A 24,154-nucleotide genomic window follows, 5' to 3' on the forward strand; every position below is an offset into this window, starting at 1 on the left:
GAACCACGTCTCAAAGATATAATCTGTCTCGATGGTTGCAACGGGAATTCGAATAATGAAAGAAACTTCATATGTACAAATGAATTATATTTTAAAACTTAGTACATTAACACGTTATTTAATTCGTAACACCATAATGTTATGAAAACTTTAATATACTTGGTATAGGTACGTTAAATTTTCAAATAATAAAACTGACCACTTTCGGTGTTTGTTAACTGTTCTGTAGACTATGACACGGCAAAGTATGGCAAACAAACAGTACAAAGCAGAAAACAGTGATTTATTAAACTAGGTGTCGTCTAGTGTCACTAATTATAAACTATATTTTTACACTTTTTTTTTCTTTTTATTTCTGGACTATTTACATCATGTGTTACATATTGATGGTCCCGTGTGTAATGAAGTTAATAAAGTTATTTGCATATTGTTTCATTTGTTTTGAATTTCGCGCTAAGTTACATGAGAGCAATCTGTGTTAGCTATCTCTAATTTAGCACTGTTACACTAGGGAGAAGTCAGCTTGTCGTCACTACTCGCCGCCAACTCTGGGCAAACCAACGAATAGCGGGATTGATCGTTTAATAATAACGCCTCAACTGTTGAAAGGGCGTTCGTGCTTGTTATAACAAGAACTAGAACCCGCAACCTTCAAATTACGAGTCAAGCGCACTAAAAGCCTGGCCATGCTGGGTCTAACATGTGCTCTACACCAGATTTTGTTTATAATGAAGTGATCAAACTTCCAATCCCAAAAGTGACATAATCAGCTCGATTTCAATGCATTACACGTCTAAAACTGTAACAGTAATACTAATAATTTATTTTAACTTTAATAATCATGTATATGAAATACTGGTTCGTATTTCTTATTCGAAATTAGCACTGTGTCTTTAATAACAAAGCATTTAAATCTATGTATAATGTATTTTTTAATGCTTTGTATCAACTAATATAACAATATTAAAAGTTTTAGTTGTTGTAATTTTATTATTATAAAACTTATAAAGGTATCTTTGTTTTTCAATGACTGTTTAGAGTGCTAAATAGATAATTAATTGTAATACAAGAGAACTTAATACTTAAATAAAATTAGTATTTATACCACTAAGTACAGACAAAATAAAATTAATATAAACTGATGAAAAATTGTCCTCACACATTTGTAATCCTGGTATGAACGGATTTTATCATTTACCCCAAATAAGCAACGTTTGTTAACAAGACCATAGAACCATATTTCGTGCAGAAGGTATTTTATTTTTACAAGTACACTAGATTACATTTCTAATGTGCAAATTCCATTTAAAATGTGAAATTTCTATTATTTTATTTACGATTTGACATTCAGTAACAGCTCTAATTCTATCAATCATTCTTCATTGCTGACGTCACGACGCCGTCTACCAGGTCCACCAGCGAAATTAGCAGCAGCTAATCCCATGAGATGTTTAGCAGCTTGGCTTCCAGAAAATCCACGGGACAATCCTAAGTCCAGTCCTCGTTTCTCACTAAATAATATCGGAATAAAAGATAATCAAAACATGATGCATTGTTTATTTAACAACAACAACAAAGAACTAGAAATTTTTCTGCAGGACGTTTGCAACTCATTACATTTTAGTGAAATTTGTCTAAAATCGATTGAGCACTTAATCAATCCAACCGATTAAAATCTATGGTAAAATATAATCTCAATTCCAGATTTGAAGCAATCTGTGTTCTGAATACTGCTTACGTTATGTTATTTTTATTTAAGTGAAATATTTAACATTTCTCAACCTAATCTGACTTTCTCTTTTACTCTTGTCGTATATTAGAAAACTTATTAACAATAAGTTTTATTACATTGTATGTCTTGTTATATATATTTTCTGGACAATTCATTAATTATAATAATAGTAATGTTATTGTACTTTTAGCAAGACGCTAAAAAAACAAATCACGTTTTTTACGTACTTTTTACCGCTTTCAGCAGCAAGCAGACTTTCCACTAATCCAGTCAAGACTCGAATGACTTCATCAGGATGTTCAATTTCTACCAGAGCGCTCTTAAACCTAAATATCACATCAGACAACAATGTGAAACAGAATTACATCACGCTTTAGCTGTAGATACTTTTTGAACATTTTCAACATCTTATCGTTTATCTTGCATTTCTCATTAAAGAAGAAAACTAGACGAAGTTATGATAAAACGATAAATTATTTTCAAGATATTAACCAGAGATGGCGCTTCATAATTATCGGTGTTTTTGAAAGATAAGGACACAAATTTTAATGCGAAAATTTATCATCGAGAAATAAGCTTCTAAGAAGATAGACACGAGGTCAGAATTGTTATCTAAATGTAGAGTGCCCTTGTTCGAGAATAATATGTACTTTCGTAAGGCCCGAAGAAATATATAATTATTACAGTCTATCTGCACCAAATAACGATAGAACTTTCTTTGAGTACTCTTGTTCTAAGATGCCTACTCGTCTGTATTTATTTACCAATAAATAGAAATCCTGCCAGAGAACCTTGCATTATTTTTCTGGGCAACTGCACAAACTAAACTTACACATGTTGTCGAGATTTATCGACTACGTCTGTGGAACAGATCACAGCCCAATTACTTTTATCCATCAAGGTATTTCTGAAAAGAATATTGACATCTCCACAATCATGTTTGTTAAAAGCAGATTAGAGATATTTAGTGCAATGAATAGTTCAAACAAATATGAAAATTACCGAAACTGAAGAACAAAATAAACTTAATCGAATAACAGTTGCTCAACTAGAATCATTGGATAAATGAAGAAAATCTCTTTTATAACTAATCCCAAGTAAATAATTTATAAACTGAACACGCAAAACATGAAGTGAAGAACCAACTTATTTTAAACATTTTTATTTTTACTTAAAAATTTAAAATATTAGAAGGAATATGGTGCGCTCTTGAGCTAAAATTTGAAATCTGCTTCATTTTGAAATGATTTTATGTCTTAAAATGTGTTGTTTGTTACAAAGCTACTGTGAAAAATGTATTTACTGTGTATGTTAATAAATAAACAATTATTTTAACCGAATTATGTTTGTTTTGAATTTACTGAATGCAAAATTTTCAGAACTGAGTTGTATTCTTTTGAAGTGTGTTTAGGCAGATTTGTTCATATTTAGAATACGGTTGTGTTTTTTAATTTTCTAAGTTTGTTCTTCAAGTGGTGTTGAGTCCGGCATGGCCTAATGATTAAGGTGCTCGACTCTTAATTCGGGAGGCGCGGGTTTGAATCTCCGTCACACCAAACATGCTCGTCTTTTTAGCCGTGGGGGCTGATGTTACAGTCAATCCCACTATTCGTTGGTAAAAGACTAGCCTAAGAGTTGGCGGCGGGTAACGATGACTACCTGCCTTCCATTTAGTTTTACACTGCTAAATTAGGGACGGCTAGCGCAAATAACCTTCATGTAGCTTTGCGCGAAGATCAAACCAAACCAGATGGTTGTTTCGGGCTTTTTTTGATTCCATCTTCAAAATCAAGATCAAAATCTCAACACACAACACAAAACGTTATCTGAAAATTTGTCGCGCATTGTCGTACGTTAAATGTATTAATAAATAAACGGTAAAGAGAAATATACTTATAGTTTGTTTCTTTAGTAAATAAAAACTCTGTAATTATTTGTGTATTGTTCCTAAATGGAGGTTAAGAGTGTATTCTTTCTGCTGGTAAATAGCCGAAGGACAAAAATATTTTTATTGTAATTTTAAAGATAATTCATGGATCTTTATAAACAATATTTTACGTTATGATTCAAAATAAAAACATTTCAGTGGACGCAACTTATTTTCCTTGTGACACTACGTCACTGGTTCTTTGTATTATATATAACAAAAGAAAATAAGGACATCGTACGTAAAGATACATTGTTCTTCATGACATATCAGTCAGTATGTGTTGACATCAATCTGAAGCATTTCTACCACCCATCTTTTCAGTTCAGTTTATTCTTTAGCGATCACTAACGACATCTGAATTTTAGATTTTAAGTATTATACGTCTCTAGGTTTACACCTGAGCACTGGAAGACATTCAACAGGGTAAAACTATTTGAGTAAATCTGCTATTGATGTATTTGACGAAACTGAACGGTAACGAGTGGAAACTATTCGCGTACTATTTCTTCAAACACTTGATTTCGTATTTTCGTACTGTAGTAATTCTTGTTTCAGTGGTTGACATCAGAGACTTGAAATTAACAGGTTTTGGTTTTTTCTCTTCAAAGCATACTTAATCATTTTGAGATCTATCTGATGTTATCAGATCACTTGAAGACTAGAGTTCTGATAACTGGGCATGCGGAAGTTTTTGCCTGGTCTGACTTAATCTTAAAAAAATTGTACTCGCCAACCAACCATAAATGGTATTTTGGTATTTCAATTTCCGTAGCATCATGTACGACATATAGCGAATATCAGGGAACTAATTATATAGATCGAACCATCCTACGATAGTACTCAACAAGGAAGGCAACGGTTCACTGGTACTCTTTTAGTACGTTGTAACGTTTGACCGAACAGCAGTATTGTTCACTACAGTTAAAAACGTCCCTTAGCTGAACGTGAAGTACGTATCCAGCAGTATTTCACAGCTCGAACCTCTGACCTTCGATTTCGAAGACAAACATGCTAACTAGATTGTATAAATTAATAGTCTTAAATGATATGAAGAAATGATAACTTAGAAATTTTGGAGTTATGGATTTAGAATCTAGTAATTAAATGTAAACTTAATACAAAATTATATTTTAAGGTAATTATGTTGCATAATGATGTCTTGTCTGTTCATTTGAAAGCTTTCGTACATAAAAAATAGAAAATATATATCTATGTACAAATGCATAACTTAACCAGTTGTATAACTAGATTAAAATGAATAAGAGTAACCTATAATACTGATTTAAGAAATATATTTAACAGATTTAAACTTTAAAATAATAAGAATATTCTGTAACTCACTCATTCTCAGGCAAGGAAGCCGATAAGGCTACTGACAAAACTGACATCAGGAGAAACGTGGTAATGAAACCAGTGATTACCGATACCTTGACCATAGTGTCTGTATTAGAGTAGAGGACACGAAGTACAAGTTAAGTATTTCAATACATAAAAACAGATCATCTTATGAGAAATTATGAATAAGACTGAACATGATGGACTCACAGAGATTACTAAAATTATACAAGGAATTATGGATATGCTGTTTAAAGTACACTCTACATTACAAGAACGTGTTTTTACATGAAAGTATAAAAACGTTGCTATAAGTGTAACTCTATGTCGTATATATTAGCACTGATATCAGACTTCATGTGAAGTCTAGATATTATATTACAAAGTAATATAATACAAACCTTTTCTAACTTTATCCTGATTATCAAATTACGAATATATAATTTTAACGCACAAAAATGCTCTATTAAACTCAAATGTTTTCTCCATGTTATCTTCTCTAGTTTCTTTGCTATTAATTAAGACAGGTCTACCTGTCTATATCACTAGGACTTATCATCTTCTTAATGTAAACTTCCAACCATTTTTGATTTACTTTATCTTACTGTCACAATCAAACAAACTTATGTTATTTTGTGTGAAACTGATATCGTCACCTATTTGTGGAATAAGATTTGTTGCCTGTACGTAATATATCTGATTTTAATACACCTGCAATTTTTAATTGTCAGTACATTATTTGTTTCAAAATTTCACGCAAAGCTTGCACAAAATGGATAATAATGCATAGTAACTTTGATAGGTTGGTAGCTGGTAAACAACACCAGCCGCTAACCTTTGAGATCGAATTGTATAGCGTGTTTCTGCAAAAATGGGTGATTAAGTACGAATTGCCCCCCGCTAGTACAGCGGTACGTTTACGGATTTACAACGCTAAAATCAGGGGTTCGATTTCCGTCGGTGGACTCAGCAGATAGCCCGATGTGGCTTTGCTAAAAGAAAACACACAAACACAAAACTATGAATTTTCAATTAATGTATTTGATAAGCTATCCATTACGTCACCAAAGCTGTACTGCATTACAGTACACAATTATAATAAATTAAAGTAATGTGGCTGAAAGCACATGTCGAAATTATGGCTAAATATAAAATATTTTCAAAATTATTGATTAACTCTTATTTTGGTATATTTTATTCTGCTAAAATGAGAAAGATTTTGGATAAAAAACAAACTTGACAGATGTATCTCAATACGGGCTGATAATGGTATTAAAATGAAGTAGAGAACAGCGTTTCGATCTTCGTAGGTCGATAAGTGGGTACATTTTTACTTCAAGTGGGTTTCTCGTCACCACGAAACACCTTACAAATGTTCTCTTAAACAAAAGACTGATACCAAAGACAGTCAGAAAACTTAAAAGCTAGAAAGTATGTTAATATCTAGATAAAAACACAAAGTTGTTGTAAAAACATTAAAAGTGTCTTGACTTCTGCGGAAAAAGTACGTCAAATTTGTTTGTTAGTTTCCTTTTTTTATATAATGTATATACTTACGTATAATCGTTTTTTAAAGGTATAACAGCTTTCCTTGCATTTCAAATAGGACAACAAAACTACGTGATTTCAACTCTTGATTATATCACATTGTTATTAGATTAATGACTTGATAGTGTATGTGAGGAAAGAGATACGAATTTACCTCTAGAGTGATGCAGAGACTCAGCTGAAAGTTCCACTCTTCTGTCAGGTAGGTTCTTGATACTGCTTGTGGGCCCAGTTCACTGCTGTTGACTTTCTGCAGATGTGATAGGCTGACTGCTTTTATAGAGAACTCAGTTAGTGGAAAATGCAAGATTGACGTCCGTTATGACGTCACATTCAACACTTTTATTATTGGATAAGAAGATCATAGGGTTTGAAAAACATTCTGGGCGGAGCTGGTTTGACAGGGTTTAACGCAACACCGAAACGGACGTTGTTATAAGCAGATGTTGGACAATATTATGTATACAAGTAGATTTATCTTGTCATTAACTTAACTCCGAATGTTAACGATAATATTTCGTCATTAGTTTCTCATGCTGTTGGTTTTGTGATTTGAAATATGGAATTTATGGGCATTTTTATTAACAATATTCAGAATATTAATATTCCAGCGGTACTTAATAATGTTATTCTCTTACAGTATTACTTGTGAGCGTATGCTTTAATCAGTTATTTAATAAAATAGAAGTTATTATTTCTCTCTTAGAATATGCTATTTGCTCTTATAATAATTAATTAATGCTTTTAAAATAACTACTTATAAATAAATACTTTATTTAGTTTGTTATTGTATTTCTTCAAAATTTAGATTTTTATTTGCCATTGAAGTATAAGATTTTTATACCTACCTAACTTGTTTTACAGATAGGTAAAAGGTTATGCCAGTATTTGCTTTTCCAAATACGATTTTGTAGCTTCAATATTCGAGTATCAAATACCTATGAGTAGAGTATTAGATCTGCCTAAATGTGTGGTGAATAAATATTTTAAGAAATTGATTTTGTCTAGGATAATAATATGTATATCTGTTTATATAAAATAAGCTTGTTTTATTGTTGGTTTGACAGAATATTTTTATTTCATGGCAGTAAATAATAATATTTTCAATAACCGGAATTTGGGGAAATACCTAAAGAAAAGCATAATTTAAGCACATATAATTATACAACGACGTGAAAACTGAAAAACACATAAGTTATGTTTTTATCGTCATCAAATTACATTGTATATAAATGCCACATCGTCAAGTTTTTTCTAGCCCACAGCATAAAACAACAAACAATAAAAACTAGCAGTCACACTTTTTAAGGCTTTAATGCAAACCATTTGACAGTTTTGGTTTATTTCGGCAGGAAGGAATGTGTTTACGTGTCCCATAGTAGCTCTTTACAATATAAAAAGGAGCTAATCACATTACTTTGGATATTTTTTAGCGAAATATTTTCTCTCCTATTTTTGCTCCTCAGTTTTCATTATCTTCCCATGATTTAGGTAATGTTAGCACTCATGATAGTATTTTATACGTAATTTAATGTTACCTCCATTAAAATTATTGATGTGAATGTTTTATAATTCTTTTTTGGCATTATTCTACACTGCTAGCTTTTTAAACTGATTTAGGAATAACTTAAATTTTCTAGGCTGATCTAACCTTAAGAGATATTATTGGAATTACGGCCAAAGATGTCGCTAAAAGTAGAGATAGCAAATTGATAAAATAAATAATTCCAATCTTTATAGGTTAGAACGGAAAAACAGTATATTAATTAGCTACAGTCATTATTGGGTTCAATTTTAGCTCTGCTGTGTATAATTAATTTTTGTAATATAAATATCTACTCATGATCATTTTTGTAACACTTGTATTAAGTTAGGCGTATTTCTCTAATTATTTTATTCATTTAAATCAATTTTTGGATTACGATAGTCCATTACAATTTTTATATTGTTTCATAATTAAACGGTTTTAGGTTTATTCATGCTAGGAATCATTCAAATTTATTCTGATTATACTATAAAAATATAGTTTCATTTTTTGAATGGTAACTAATATATTGAGAATGTTCTGAATGTTCTACTAACTAGAAAAATAGCAATATATAAGGGTACTGGCTTCCTGGTAATTTTACTCGATTTACTAAAAAATACTTATTTTCCAAACTTTATTTATAAAAATGTTTCCTTGAAAGCAAAAGTCATTTGATCCTGTGTTGTCGTTAAATACACTGAACAAAAAGTAATCAAACTGAATATTTTAAATCACTTTTTATTCTGCAATAATTTTTGTGACACATAATTTTCATTAAAGTTCAGTTATTTCTCGAAATGCAACTTAAATAACAACTTTCTTTCGGTGTCACTCCTCAAACCAAAATCTTATGGAAAACAGACTATAGTAATTAATGTTGGTGCAACCTAATTAATTGCTTAACATTGTAAATACTTGTTCTAAGTATCAAAGAAACACAACAGCGTTCTTTGTAGAACAGACTTGTTTTAGAGAATCGGATTAAATTTTCTGTGAAACAGGTGGCTTTGACATAGAGCTAAATAGGTGTTAGGATTTCAAAGAGAAGCCCAAATGATCTCGTTTATCTTCCACGCACTAATAAGTTCTGGAAACAAGGATTCACTAGTTAAAACTGAGACTGTTATTATCGGATTTAGGTGTTTTGACACAACATTTTTTTTGGATCTGGACGTCACACAGCAAACACGGGCTTTGTCTTAAAACCAGCAATAGAAAGGTAACAACAGAAAGGCTTGTGTCTCTTACCTTTATATCTTAAAAAACACAGATCTTGCAGGATTTCTGGTTTTGATAATCGAAGAAATAAAATGGAACTTATAATTTTAAATTTGAATCCAAGCTTACCTGAAAAAAAAACAAGATTCTTTCCAGTCAGCATTAGGAAGTTGTTTTTTAAACTTGGCAGTATTTTTACACATACAAAAAGACACAATAACAAACTATACCATAAATGAAAGTCTAGATTAATCTATGTATTGATTTAATATACCACATTCTTAATTACAAATACGGCGTGTACATTCTAAACATGGATTTTTTTTTCTTGTTATGAGTATAGGTTTGAACTAAACTCTCTTATATGTCATGTAGTATTATAAATACAGGTGTAAGTTAATGTGCTCTAATGATACTACACTTTAATTACAGATAAGGCAAGACGAATTTATTATGTTATTTTCTAAATTCGCGCAAAGCTACTCGAGGGCTATCTGCGCTAGCCGTTCCTAATTTAGCAGTGTAAAACTAGAGGGAAGGCAACTACTCATCACCACCCAACGCCAACTCTTGGGCTACTCTTTTACCAGCAAATAGTGGGATTGTCCTGCTATTGAGCTAATATTTTACTAACGAATAGTAAGTTTGACAGTCACATTATAACGCCCCCACGGCTGAAATGACAAGCATGTTTGGTGCGACCAGGATTTGAACCCGCGACTCTCTGATTACGAGTAGAACGCCTTAACACATTTAGCCATGCTGGGCCATTTCTAAGTAAAGAATTACCATGTTACATTCTCAGCATACTTTTTATATATGTTATATTGACAGAAGAAAGATGAAATAGAACATTTTATGTACAGGTAAGGCATAGCACAATCAGGATATATATACATATTCAGAGATTTTATATAAAAGTGTTAGAGATCCTAGTGATTTTCCTCTAAAGACTTAAATATTTTACATAGAGCAGTGTTAAGAAGATATGAAATAAACCAGTTGTAAGAATACTCTCATACACAAAATAATAGAAATGTTTAACCTAAAGAAATATAGGGGCGTGGTCCATACATGCTTAGTAGCTTGGCTGGAAATATTAATACTTTCTTAAAATATATAACAAAGATACGTGTTGAAGGAATTATGTGTAATACTTCAGAATTTTAGAAAAGAAGATATATATCAAAGTAAACTGTTTTTATGTAGTTATAAGTAGTACAGAAGGCAGTATGTTACAGAAAACTATTTTTAATAATTGTAAATAGTCGACGAGGTTATATGATACAATATACATTTTGTTTACAGCCATGGACAGTAGACAATATAATGAATTATACTAAAATATTTTTATTTAGTTATAAGTAGTAGAAAACATAGTATATAACTGTAAGTTATACTTGTATAGTTATGAATAGTGTAGGAGCACACTTTCTGGGTATAGCTATAGTGTAAACAACAGAGGAAATTATATTTTACAACATCCTATATATGTATAGTCACAGGTAGTATAGAAAATAATGTAATACAGTAAACAACTTTTATATGGTTTAAAGCAGAAAAATAGACAATATACTATTGTAAACATTTTTTAATAAACAATAGAGGAAATTATATGTTACAATATCCTATATACGTAAAGCCACCGATAGTACGAGAAACAAATTATATGTAGTTTTAAGTAGAAAAATATACAATATACTATTGTAAACAATTTTTGTATGTTTTTTAATGGCAAAGGGGTTTAAGTATTACCACAAACTACTTTTGTATGTTCGTGGATAGTATAGGAGACAATATATAACTGCAAACTGTTTTTGTATAGTTATTAGTAGCAGAGAAGAAAATATATTACAGTAAACTATTTTCTGTTTTTTTTTAATAAATTGTAGAGGAGATTATATTTTATGACCTACTATTTTTCTATAACTATAAATAGTGCGGAAGACAATGTATTACAGAAAATGTTTTGTATATTTATGGATAATAGAGGAGATTATATGTTAGAGCAAACTACTTGTGTGTAACCATTGATGATAGAGAAGACAATATATTACAATAAATTATTTTTATATAGTTATAAGTAGTACAGGATATCTGTTACAACATGCTATATGTGTATAGCAGTGGATAGTAGAGAAGACAAAATATTACTCTATAGAATTTTTATATAATTATAAGCCCTAGAGAATACAGTACATTACAATGAATTATTTTTATACAGTTTTAAGTAGTAAAAAACACAATATATTATGGTAAACTATTTTAAATGGTATAAATAGTATATAAGATTAATGTTTTGAGTATAGTATTTGTGTATAAGCATGGATAATAAAAAATACTATACATTACAGTTTACTATTTTTATATAATTACAAGCAGTAAAGAGACGACATATTATGGTAAACTATTTTTGTATGATTATAAATACCAGAGCAAAATATTATTCGTCTTTTCAAATACAATACAGAGTATATTTGTGTACATAAAATGAGTTAAATTATTGTTATGGATTAGTGTGAGTCAAGAGTTTTAAGTATGTGAATATGAATATTAGTATTGTCGGAGCTCCAGACAAAGTTTTCCAGTTATTTGTTTTTAATTTATTACATTTGTTTGAAACTAAAAATCTCTATTAACATGTATATACATCTCTGTACACTGATAACGTAACACGTTAATTTGTAATGAAATGGTCGTTTCAATATAGAACTAACGTTTTTACTGCTTCTCCAGACAGGCTTAATGTAATATATTTTAATGAAACCTGATTCAGCTACATGAGGAAAAAACAGCTTTACGGAAAGATAAAAAATTCATGTATTTTATTGTTTCTTCTTAGGAAAGCAGTAATCACACTTACAGTAAAACAGTTACGGTGTTTTTCTTTTTTCACAATACAGTTCAAATACGTTGTTTATATCTATTAACGCAGTTTAATTCGTGAACATTGTTCTAATTGGATGTTTGTAAGTTCACATAAAATCTTGCGTGGTCTTTGAATGTTTTTCTCAATATTTTTGGCGATCATAGAATTAGAACTGATTCCTATGAGATGTTTAAACGATACTTCAGGGGGATATTTTTGGAGGACAGTGTTTTAATCTGCGAACGGACGACTTTATGTAATAAACAACAATTTTAGCGAATTTAATGTAATTTTTTTTCTAACAAAGACTTCACAGAGTTACGTTGTTTTACTATATTATGAAAAAGTGGATGTCTAACAATGAGATGTACGATATTAAAAAGACGTCCTTAACCAGTTATTCTACACTTGAATCTTCTTATGAACTATGGTAAAGAAGAACTGGATATTCTTCAAATGATATTTTCTAGGAGAAATTATCTGAAGGGTAAATTAAACTAAGATAAAGCTGATTACAGCATACAATCTCCATTGTTTAAATATATTTCATTATTGTAATGCTTTCAAGTGATAAAGGTTCTCCTTGGTTGAGATAATACAATGATAGAAACACCAATGGGAAGTTAAAGTTATTTCATTTACTAACTGCAATATTCTCGAAGGCACAAAGTTAAAATATGATCAAGTGCTTGCAATAACTTGATGACTGTTTTATATAACGTTACATTTACTGACTGGTAGTTAAGGTGCTTGTCTCAGAATCTGGAGGTCAAGTGTTTGAGACTCCGTTACTGAAGATGATCCTTCTTTCAACAATATGGGCATTATTATGTAACGGTCAATTCCATTGTTCGTTGATGAAAGAGTATTCCAAAGGTTGAAAGTGGATGGTGTTGATTAGCTGCCTTCCTTCTAGTCTTACACTGCTAAATTAGGGACTGCTCTTCAGATAGCCCTCGTGTACCTATGCGAGAAATTCAAAAGAAACAAGACAAATGTAAGTGAATGAATTGTAAGAAATACCAAAATATTGAAAAAAACTACCTTGTACCTAGTGATTGCTTCTGGAAAAGAAGAGATTCATCTCAAAATGGAAAATGAAATTAGGAAAGACATCATGAACGTTTGTTTGCTTTTTTGAATTAAGCATAAAGCTACACAATGGGTTATCTGTACTCTGCTCATCACGGGTATCGAAACTGGATTTTAGCGTTGTAAGTCCGTGGACGTACCGCTGAGCCACTGGGGGGCATGGACGTTTCTTTCATAAGACCCTGGATTCAGAAACTGGTTGAAAAATAATAATAAATGACCAAATTACAAAAGAGAAAATATTAAAAATATTCTTCAAAATCTTATTCTTTAATTACCTGTAGCATTAGGCCTAATGATAGCTCTTCGACCATGATCGGGAATTTTTAACTCACCACATGCACTTATAATCTTGTATCTAGTTTGAAACTTATTAACACTAACATTTTATTTTAAGTTTGGTAATCTTAATACTAACTGCTGTTACATTGTAAGAGAAAAAAAAACTCACGTTTTAAAGTTCTTGATTATATTACTACTCCTACCAGTTAGCTATCTTCAGAAGCTGTTATGAAGCAATGAGCACTCTGCAAGTCCTAAGTTTTAAAACATGGAATATACGCCTTCAGAAGCTTCTATGAAGCAATGTGCACTCTGCAAGTCCTGAGTTTTAAAACACACAACATAAACCATAAAAAAATTGTTGTGAAATAATGTGTGCCTTTCAATTCCCTAGGGCCTGGCATGCCCAGGTGGTTAAAGCGCTCGACTCATAATCCGAGGGTCGCGGGTTTAAATCCTTATCACACCAAACATGCTCGTCCTTTTAGACGTGGGGTCGTTATAACGTACTGTTAATCACACTATTCGTTTTTAAAAGAGTAGCCCAAAAGATGGCGGTGGATGGTGACGACAAGCTGCCTTCCCTCTAGTCTTACATTGCTAAATTAAGGACGGCTAGAGCAGATAGCCATCGTGGAGCTTTGCGCGAAATTCAAAACAAACCAAACCAATTCCTTAGTTATTTCCACTCAAGTAACTGACTATCCTTCGCTCATAAAGAAAACAAAGAAAAAAGTTTAAAATATTGCACGAGGTTTAAAAAGTGTGTAAAGTTCAATACTGTCAAAACTAACAAACACTGAAACATTTTGAAATTTTGAAATCATAAAAAAATATTAATTTACAAAAAACTTTTTCGTAATATTTCTCTCAACAGATATGTAATATATGTGTACAGAACAAAGCTTCTGGTGTGTATATACGTCACTCAGGTTGAACTATACATAATGCAACGTTGGGCCTATGGGATTGTGGGAATATAATATTTGTAGTATATACAAGCATCGCCTACTGACGTCCTCCGCGTTTTTAAAATTCACTGTTAAACATTAAAATATATTTACTTATTTAAGAGCCTTAGTCAACAGATACTTATGAAGTCGACTAATCAAACATTTACAGACCGCCAGAAGGGAACAGGGCTATGATGTAGATATGCGGATTCGGAATAGCTACCAAAGAGAGGCTTTGTTATTAAGCAGTTTACTTCTACAGTTTTAGGTAAACGAATTTATGTTGTGGACACTGAAACAGTATTCAAATTTCGTACATTTAACATCTCACTTTTCCTAATAAATTGGATTACAAACTTCATTATCACGTTTCCTCTTTGCACTAAGACCTCGTAAACTTAATTAATAGAGAACTCTGTCTTGGCGTTACTAAGCTGTAGCTTATGAATTATATATTTAATGTCAAAAATTCGCTTGCCTTTCTGCAAACTAAATGCTTCAATCAGCACTAATGGCTCCCTATAGCCACTTTCTAATTCTACTAATTATGTGTATGTAAACATGTTTCTGAATGTAAACGTTTTCATATTATTGCGTGTATTCATAACACTCTTGGTATTATCAGTGTTATTTTGTCTTTTATTTCAGCTCTTCGTAAGCTTTGTTTTGCAATGATCGCGAATGTACATGAGCTGGGCACTTTTTTTGTAACGCGTAGCTACACATAATGAAATGTTAACATTACGTATGATATTATCAAGATAAAGTTACGAGCTAGAAAGTACAAAGCTTTTCTTCTTACGTTTGTCAAACGGTTTTGTTAAATAAAACAAAATGCTTAAAGTGAGCTTTAGGAATGTAGCAAATGACAATTTATTTAAACGCTAAATAGGCTTAGCAGTAAGTTTTAAACTGGGTAATTTCTTTTACTTCAGAAGAAGGGTGTTTGTTTTCTTGTTTATGGTATTTGCCGAAAGCTACACACGGGCTAGGCTAGACAGCTGATCAACAGTATTTACTGCCAACTGTCTGACTAAACTAATCTAGTAGAAGGATTTGCCTGCCGCTCTTATAACGCACTCACGGCTTTAAAGTGCATAGCGCGATTTTTCAACGACTGAACGCAAATCATGACCTTTGAGCTCACAGTATGGTACGTTAGCCACTAATCCAAGTCCGGCAACTAGGCTAATTGTGGGTTTTGACGGTTACTCTTATAATACATCTACGACTCCAAAGTGCAGTATCAAAATACGAACCATGAACATTGTGACTCATAGTGTGGTACCTTAACCACGTTGAACCATAATATAAACTAAGTAAATATTACACACAGTATTAAATTCAAAATGTCTTCCATTATTCAAGCTTTCTTTTCGCTTGTGTCATAATCATTGTGTTAAAAAATCAGTGACAGAAATCAATATAATTTCCTAATAGGTGACTAGTTGCTTTTACTTTTTAGAGCTCTGTTTGCATGTTTCAGTTGTATTTATTGAAAGGTGTGCACCATGCCAAAACATGAATGTTTATATCCATATACAGATTTCTTTGTTGGTCTGTGAGAATCTTCGAAGCTAAGACCTAATGCTCATGTAAATCCCATACATTGACGAATGAAAATGGAAGATGTACTCATGTTTAGTAATTATATATATATATATAAAGGTATGTCAAGGTTGCGTAAAAAATGTAGTTTTAAGGTTTACTGACAATTACTTTACCATATTTTGGACCAATGAGTATGGGATTTGATATAAACGTATTTTATAAAGTTCCCGTACAAAAATGTTGAAAATGTCCACTTTTGGTCAATTTAGGGGGTCAAAATGTTAGATATATCCATAATTTTATGGGTTTTGGTCCATTATTTAGTCATATTGATCTCATTTTATGTCAGATTTAGTACAAAGATTCTATTTGCAGGTCCCCAAACAAACATGTAGACAATTTTGGAATTTTTTTCCTTTTCTCGAATTTTAAGTAAAGAAAGCATACTCTTGGGTTTCCGTGAACTATGCATGTATATGTCAACCGCCGTGCATGAGATTTAATAAAAAGATACCTTCTTACAGATCCTAAGCAGAGATATAGGCATTTTTTGAAATTATTTTCTGATGTTAAAATTGGCCATGTTAGGATTGAGTTCCGGAGACATGTTGTATTTGCCCACGATGCTGGCTTATTTAGTCAGACATAATAACATCATCAAACCTCAATTAACTGCAAAAAGATGACAAAAACGTGTAGATTAAACATTGTTTTTCAACCGACAACTCAACTTAATGAAACTTCGCAGATTTAACGAGTACTCTCACTAACGAATGCCTAAGTAATCATGACGGAACGACTTGGATTCAAAATTTGTCGAATCTTTTCTTTAAACAGTGATTAACCTCAAGGCAAAACTGTAATTAGACATTTTAGCTGTATCTTGGTGAACCTGTAAGTTCTCTTTGCGGAAAAGTTAGGATTGGACAATTTGTTAACGTGTTAAATAAAAAGTACAAAATGCAAGACTGAAAAGCTTTTAAACAGGTGAAGCAGAAATATATTTTCGAACGTTATTGTATTTTATAAATATAGAAATGCAGAAATAGTTAATTTGCTAAAACTATGTGTAAAGTATAGAGTTCTATATAGTTTGTGTTTTGCTGCTCTATTTAAGTTCATTAATATTTTGGATCTTCATTTATAGAAATATATGCTTTATTTTTAAGAATCAGAATCAATTAAGAAACATTTCTTGAAGGCTCAGTAAGCCTTCCAATGGTTTCTTTTAGGCCTGGAAGCTTGTGATAATAAATCAGGTTTCAATACTTGTGATGGGGCAGACTAACAGCCAATTGTGAAGTATTGTACTAAACGAACTCAATAGGTGAAGACAAGGTAAATGATAAACACAATCTATAAACTGTGTGAATAGACTCTAGTAAAAATAGCTTCAACTAAAAATATAAGATAGCTTAGAACGAGTTTTAATAAACAAAATTGTAACCAGATGAAACATAGTCAAAGAAATGTTTTTATAGGTTACTCCTCATCGTGTAGTTAAACCATGTAAGGGCTTTTTTAACAGAAGAAGTTATAAAAGCACGAAGAAAATTCTCCTAGAGAACCCGCCCCACCCTCCAGTAGTTAAACGGAAGTTTGAAGATTTTGAACTCCAAAGATTAGGTTTCAATTTCTGTGATGGGCGCAGAACAGATAGCCTTTCAAGTAGCTTTGGCTCCAATAAAAAATTAATATATTCATAAAAACTTCTGAGGTTAATTTAGAAAAATCCCTCTAAATTTCTTACTGTGTAGTGGTAACTGGTTATACAAGTATTGATGTTCGTTTAAGATGAAATGATACTTGTTCCATCTACAACAATATTTTAATTATGCGGGTATTGTTGTTTGGTCAAGATGGAATGATACTTGTTCCATTTACAACAATATTTTTAAATATACGGGTATTGTTGTTTGGTCAAGATGAAATGGTACTTGTTCCATCTACAACAATATTTTAATTATACTGGTATTGTTGTTTGGTCAAGATGAAATGATACTTGTTCCATCTACAACAATATTTTTAATTATACAGGTATTGTTGCTTGATCAAGATGAAATGGTACTTGTTTTATCTACAACAATATTTTTCATTGATATTCAAGTTGCGTTTTTGTATACAAGTACTTGCAACCTGTAAGTAGATAACTCATTAGTCATGTTTGTTTTGAATCAACACGAAAAATCATAAAAATATATAAAACGATATATGTGATTAAAACCAGTAAAGGTTAAGAACATGGAAGATATCAAAGTTGTTTGTTGTTTTTTGTCGTGTGCTTAGTGAACAGTTACACAATTATTTACATTCTATTTGTGACAGTTAATTGAACCGCGGATTTTAATGCTGTAAGTTCAAAAACTTACTGCTAATCCACATGGGACATGACAAAACGGTAAAGTCAAAGAAAAACAAGTTGCATAAATTATTTGTTCTAATTTTCTAATTAAAGTGAAATAACAATGCAATGAATAATTTTATATCATTGAACTAATGTATTTATAGCTATCTCAGTGAAAATTTAATTATACAATTTTTTCAAAAACCTTGGTGAGTTCTAAATATTCTTACTTTTTCTTATAATTTTAGTAATAGCATTGTAATAAGTTTACCTATTTAATGTATTACATCTATTTTGAATAGATTATACTTTGAGAATATAATTTAAATGTTAAATACGGTTGTACAGCGTGAAACTGTATTAATACATAAACCTTTATGCATAAAGTAATCAGTTGAAGGCAGTAAAATATTACTCTATCATTTATTTTCCTCTAACGTTTAATACCTGCAGTAAAACTCTGGTCTCTTATTACATCTGATCAATCAAGGTGTCAAAACTGCTATGGAAACCACTAGGTAATGAAGCTCCAGGCAGTTTCGAGGTGCTTCGGTTTTACGTATACCAATCTGGAAATTTTTTTTTTAAAAGAAAGTATTGGATCAAAAAAAAAATCGAACTAATAAATTACAGACATACTGTTTAAGAGACACTTAAAATGTGTAAAATAAAGCTTTGATCCAATATTACAGAGCAAAACCAAATTTTAGTGATACACTTTAAAAAAGATTGTTGTTTTTGAATTAAGCACAAAGCTACAAAATGGGCTATCTGTGCTTTGTCCACCACGGGTATCGAAACACGGTTTTTATCATTATAAGTTCGCAGGCACAGCGCTGAGCCACTGGGAGGCTTCACAAAGAACTCGTGAAAGTGTTAAACCTTGTATCAGTACAAATTTGTCGTTGTTACATAAAAATGAACCAAGCTTTATTTAAAATTATTTTATATTACCATTCTCCAGAAACGGGTTGATATTAAGAGTTTTCCAGAAGAAAACCCTATAACTATCTTTCAGTAATGGATTGAGAAGAGAACTGTGCATCCATAAAAATACAGTTGTGTTTTAACCTTCTAAACCTGTAGGTTAAAACCTCTTTTACCTTCTGCTAGAGATAGGGTACAATGAACGTTAAATCAAATCTTTACGAACTGTAGAAATCAAGACACGATGAACTATGACGGATTTACCATTATATATCTATTTTAATATCAATAATTTCTTCAGTTAAAGATATATTTAGAAGTTATGTAAATTATAACGTTAAATATGTATTGCGAAATTTTCTCCTATTCACTAACTTTGTTGAAGATTCTTGAGTTTAGAAATAAAGAATGTACTATGTGTGTTTGTATATACTAGTGATTGCCAGTATTGTTATTGTAACTCCAATTTCTAGAACCTCGCCTAACATTTACAAAAGGTAGCCATTTCAACACGCGGAGAGACAGTTTGTATTTAGGTTTGTTACAGTTAGTATGCAATAAACTCTGGAGGCTATAACTGTGATAACTTAATCGGAAAACTATAGACTCTTGACCAGGAAGTTTTATGGATTTAGAAAATTATAAATTATTTTACTTCAGCAGATTCACATTGGACGTTACTATTTTTATGAAGACATTACATAACTTCAGCGATGAAAAACTCACGTGTGATCACCGATAAGCCAGCTATCTCCCCGTTAATTGAATTATACCTATATCAACTGAGAATTAATTCGCTCATCGTGAACCCTCGATAAGATATCAAGAAAGTTTTGGATGGATAAAGAAACTCAATGTAGTTTGTAAGTTTGCAAATAAAAACTATTGTATATAAATAATTATTTATAGTAACTATTATTATACATTGTATTGTTGTTTATATAATAATATATACTTCTGTTAAAAAAGAAAATTATGCGTATCAATCTTGTTGGCAAACATCTTGAATTTCATACATCTTTCTATTAAATTAACTTGCAAGTTAAAATTAAATTTAACTCAGATACAGGCTATTTGAAATCGTAATTCGTAACAGAACTCTGAGCAAGGTCCGTATAAGTTATAGGAGACAAGACACCATGAACTCTGGGCAAAGTGTAAGTAAGATCTATGTCCAGTAACAAAAGTTCTGATTTTATTCATATGTCTATTCGATGTCATTACAAATGTAGCAAAGAAAAGACAAGAGTAAAAATGACTAATCTAATTGCTTGAGTCTTTAACAATATTAATGCAATACATTAAGTGTTTCGATCAGAAATCTTTCTTCAGAGTAAAGAAATTGTTTGTTTTCTTAATTTTGTGTAAAGCTATATGAGGACTATCTGCGCTAGCCCTCCCAAATTTAGCAGTGTAAGACTAGAGAGAAAGCAACTAGTCATCACTATCCATTGCCAACTCTTGGACTACTCTTTTATCAACGAATAGTGGGATTGAGCTTCACGTTATAACGCCCCCACAGCTGAAAGGGCAAGCCTGTTTGGTGACAGGGATTCGAATCCACGACTCCCTCATTACGAGTCGAGAGCCTTAGCCACCTAGTCAGAGTAAAGGAATGTAAGTTATTTAAATATGAGAAAAAAAATATAAATCCAAGTTGTGTGTAAGGGGATTCCAAAATTAAACAACGGAATGTAGAAAACGTAATCAATAGATATTTTCTGTTTAAGAACTTATAACAGTAGACCCTTGAAACAAGTCCTTGTTTAGGCTCCAATACTCTCAAAAATTTTGTCTCTTCGTGTTTTAATTTTAGATATTTAATGAAACACATTGTTCATATTCATACATGGAAAGACAGGTAGACAGGTAGATAAAACCATTGTGCTTATTGTATTTAGGTTTTGAATTCTAAGCCTCAACCATATCCCTTAGGAACGTTGTATAAATAGGATTTATTTTCAAGACATGTTTATCTTTTATATTCTCTTCTATGGAGTTAATGAGTAAAAATCACTTTCACTTTCTTCCATATCAATTTCATGTTTTAGAAATCAAAACTCTGATATTGAGAACGTTCTATTGAATCTTGCTGCATTGTAAACAACATCTTGAAAGTGTCTGGGGACTTAACTGTAGTTGGTGGTGCTGAGTGAAGAGAACTGCAGAAATCGTACAAAAGCTACTATGATAACCACTGGAAGCAACCTCTAATTAGTCGTATATATAGAGAGACAGATGTATTAGAGACATAGATAAACAGAATGATAAAAGATAAGCGAATTAATAGATAGATATATGAAAACGTACTTCATTACTCTACTAAGTTACTCAATAACTCTAATTAGTATTCTTTAATTAGCGTACAGTCATAATATAAGATTATTAGTGTACTGGTTGTTGTTTTTTTGTCATTTACCAAGTCATTTAGAACTAGAGTGTTTGAGTAAGTACTTCTTGTTGTTAAATATAAAAGGAAAACTAACGAAAGCCATTGTGGTAGAATCAGATTCTTTTAAAATAAGTATAATTTAAACAGCCGATATTTCTGAACCACCACTTCAATGACAATTAAGTCATCTTTATTTAATAAAATAAACCTTTAACAGTTACACTATTATTTGTTTTACAGTTTAATATTTGTGTCAATATTATAAAACCAAGCTTTTAGTATAGTTCAGTAATCGACAGAAAGACATAAATGAATTGTCCTATAAAATAGGTCGTTTTAAATCAAAATTTATTTGGTTCAATCTTCACCTTTCGAACTTATAGAATTATAATTTCAATAGAGGGTTATAAAGTGTTCGCGTGCAGTGGATACGTATTAGATTCATGAATCTGAAGTTACCAGTTTGAAATCCTATAATTGACTTTAAACGAATAATGAGCTTATGAACCAACAGTTTATCATATTGATTTTATGGACTTAATGTTTGAACAATGACTACTTTTCACTATAGGTAAAATCGAAGTTTCGATACCTGTGCTGGGCACATTGAGTAGCTTTGCACTTAACAGCAAAAAAAGAAACCAAAATTTTATGCGGTATTCAAAACTTAAACTGTCTTAAAATGTATTTTATAAAGTATGTAGTGAAAATGTTTGTATAAGTGGCATGATAGAATGTTGTTATATTCAACTATTATCAATTATTTGATTCTTAATGCTCATTAACGTAATTATGAAAATTTGCTTTCCCTGTATGAATTATATTTTTATAAGGAAAACTATGTCTTATCTTTTTTGTAATTGATCTTTGAATAGTTATTTTCGTTCTGTTCTTTTAAACGTATTTTATGAGGTATGTAGTGAAGCTGTTCGTATAAGTGCATAATAGAATATTGCTGAATTCAACTGTTACTAACACACCAAATATTTCATCATTTTATTGTATTTTACAGCCATCCTGAAATACCTCTCTTTGAAATCTGCACAGTTCATTCGCTATACAAAGAGTTATTATATACGTATTTACAGTCATGTATCAAGGTAGTTTATTCACTCGAGAAAAACATTAATGAAAAACAAATCACTGACATATAAGTCTGTATGTTTTTTTTGTGTGTGATAACCGATGTTGTGAAATGGTTGTGATTAACATCTTTTTGTGGTAAAAATATATGTTAATATCTAAATCAATAGATTAGATAACCACTTCACGACACCCGTTTATCATAAAAAAAATATATACAAGCTTACATACTCGATTTGATACTTTTATTCCAAATTATTTTAAACGTATCCTTGCATTCGATTTTCTCAATATATCATATAACATCTGTTCTAACTACCTCCCTCTTCATATGGAAATCACCAACTTATAGAATATTTAAATAAAAAGCATCTGTTTCATGGATATTATTCAAGCTATAATACGATAGCTTCTTTCTCACAAACTTTAACTCCCAAAGACACCATACACTGTTACTAAATATCCATTATATATATCGTTCCTTCTTTAGGAAAGCAAAGTTTCATAATGAAGTTACAAATTTTAAGAATAATTAAAACATTTTATCCACAAGTTCAACTACAAATGGTTTTTAAATTACCTTTCAAAATACAAAATCTATTCAGATCTGAAGACTAAAACAATGCATCCCAGAATCGTTTATAAATGCACATTTGATGGCTGTAATGTCATTTACATTGGCAAAACTTGCGCCAGTTATAGTTACGAGCCTATGAACATATGGGAATATAAATCAGAACTGGTAAAAAATTATCAAATCAACCAGACTAAACAATTTCCACACGTAGTGAAACTAGCTTCATCTTGATTACGAATTTCAAAGTAATCACATCTAGAAAAAATATTGCAATTTTAATGAAAACGTGCATCTATTGTAAATAAATTCAAAATTTTAAATAATAACACAACTTCACCACAATTAAGTTTATTCTAAATACTTGTACAATATCGTTGTATTATTCTATTCTCTGTTTATCTGATCGTCTTATAATTTATTTCATCCTTTTATTCTATATTTTATTACGTTTTATAAAATGTTTAAACTTTATAAATGCTTTTACCTAATAATCTACATTGTTCAATATAACTTGGTTGAGATGGAATATAAACATCCCATAACGTTCAAGATTAATTGTTATTCATTATTAAATGTTTGTTACTGTAAATAGATATATTGTTGTTACCGTTGTTCTTTTATTCATTATTAAACTTCGTTTCTCGTCGAATGAATCTCTTGTTAGTTCTGTTATTAAAGTGACCAAAAGAATTCGAAGTATTAGAAGAAAAATAACCAATATATAATTTCCCGATTTAGACAATAAGTATTTTTTCACGTTAGAATATTTCATGAAGTTAGAGATGCCAAGTAT

At 31.0% G+C, this 24,154-nt stretch overlaps 1 protein-coding gene across 2 annotated transcripts in view; it reads right to left on the reverse strand.

Annotated features, from left to right (window-relative positions):
• Positions 1–6,803, reverse strand: part of LOC143244982 (diuretic hormone class 2-like) — a 33,734-nt gene extending 26,931 nt beyond the window's left edge. The window contains exons 1-4 of one of the 2 annotated variants that reach the window (XM_076490664.1): positions 6,700–6,803; positions 5,004–5,103; positions 1,960–2,058; positions 1,240–1,511 (exon numbers count right to left, since the gene is read on the reverse strand). In XM_076490664.1, coding sequence (XP_076346779.1) covers positions 1,373–1,511; positions 1,960–2,058; positions 5,004–5,098 — 333 coding nt within the window. In that variant the 5' untranslated portion in view covers positions 5,099–5,103; positions 6,700–6,803 and the 3' untranslated portion in view covers positions 1,240–1,372. Of the gene's footprint in view, positions 1–1,239; positions 1,512–1,959; positions 2,059–5,003; positions 5,104–6,699 lie in introns of those variants that run through there. The other variant, XM_076490757.1, reaches the window with a different exon arrangement.
• Positions 6,804–24,154: the final 17,351 nt, after the last annotated feature.

The sequence above is a fragment of the Tachypleus tridentatus genome, chromosome 1, assembly GCF_004210375.1.
Source record: "Tachypleus tridentatus isolate NWPU-2018 chromosome 1, ASM421037v1, whole genome shotgun sequence".
Classification (NCBI taxonomy): domain Eukaryota; kingdom Metazoa; phylum Arthropoda; class Merostomata; order Xiphosura; family Limulidae; genus Tachypleus; species Tachypleus tridentatus.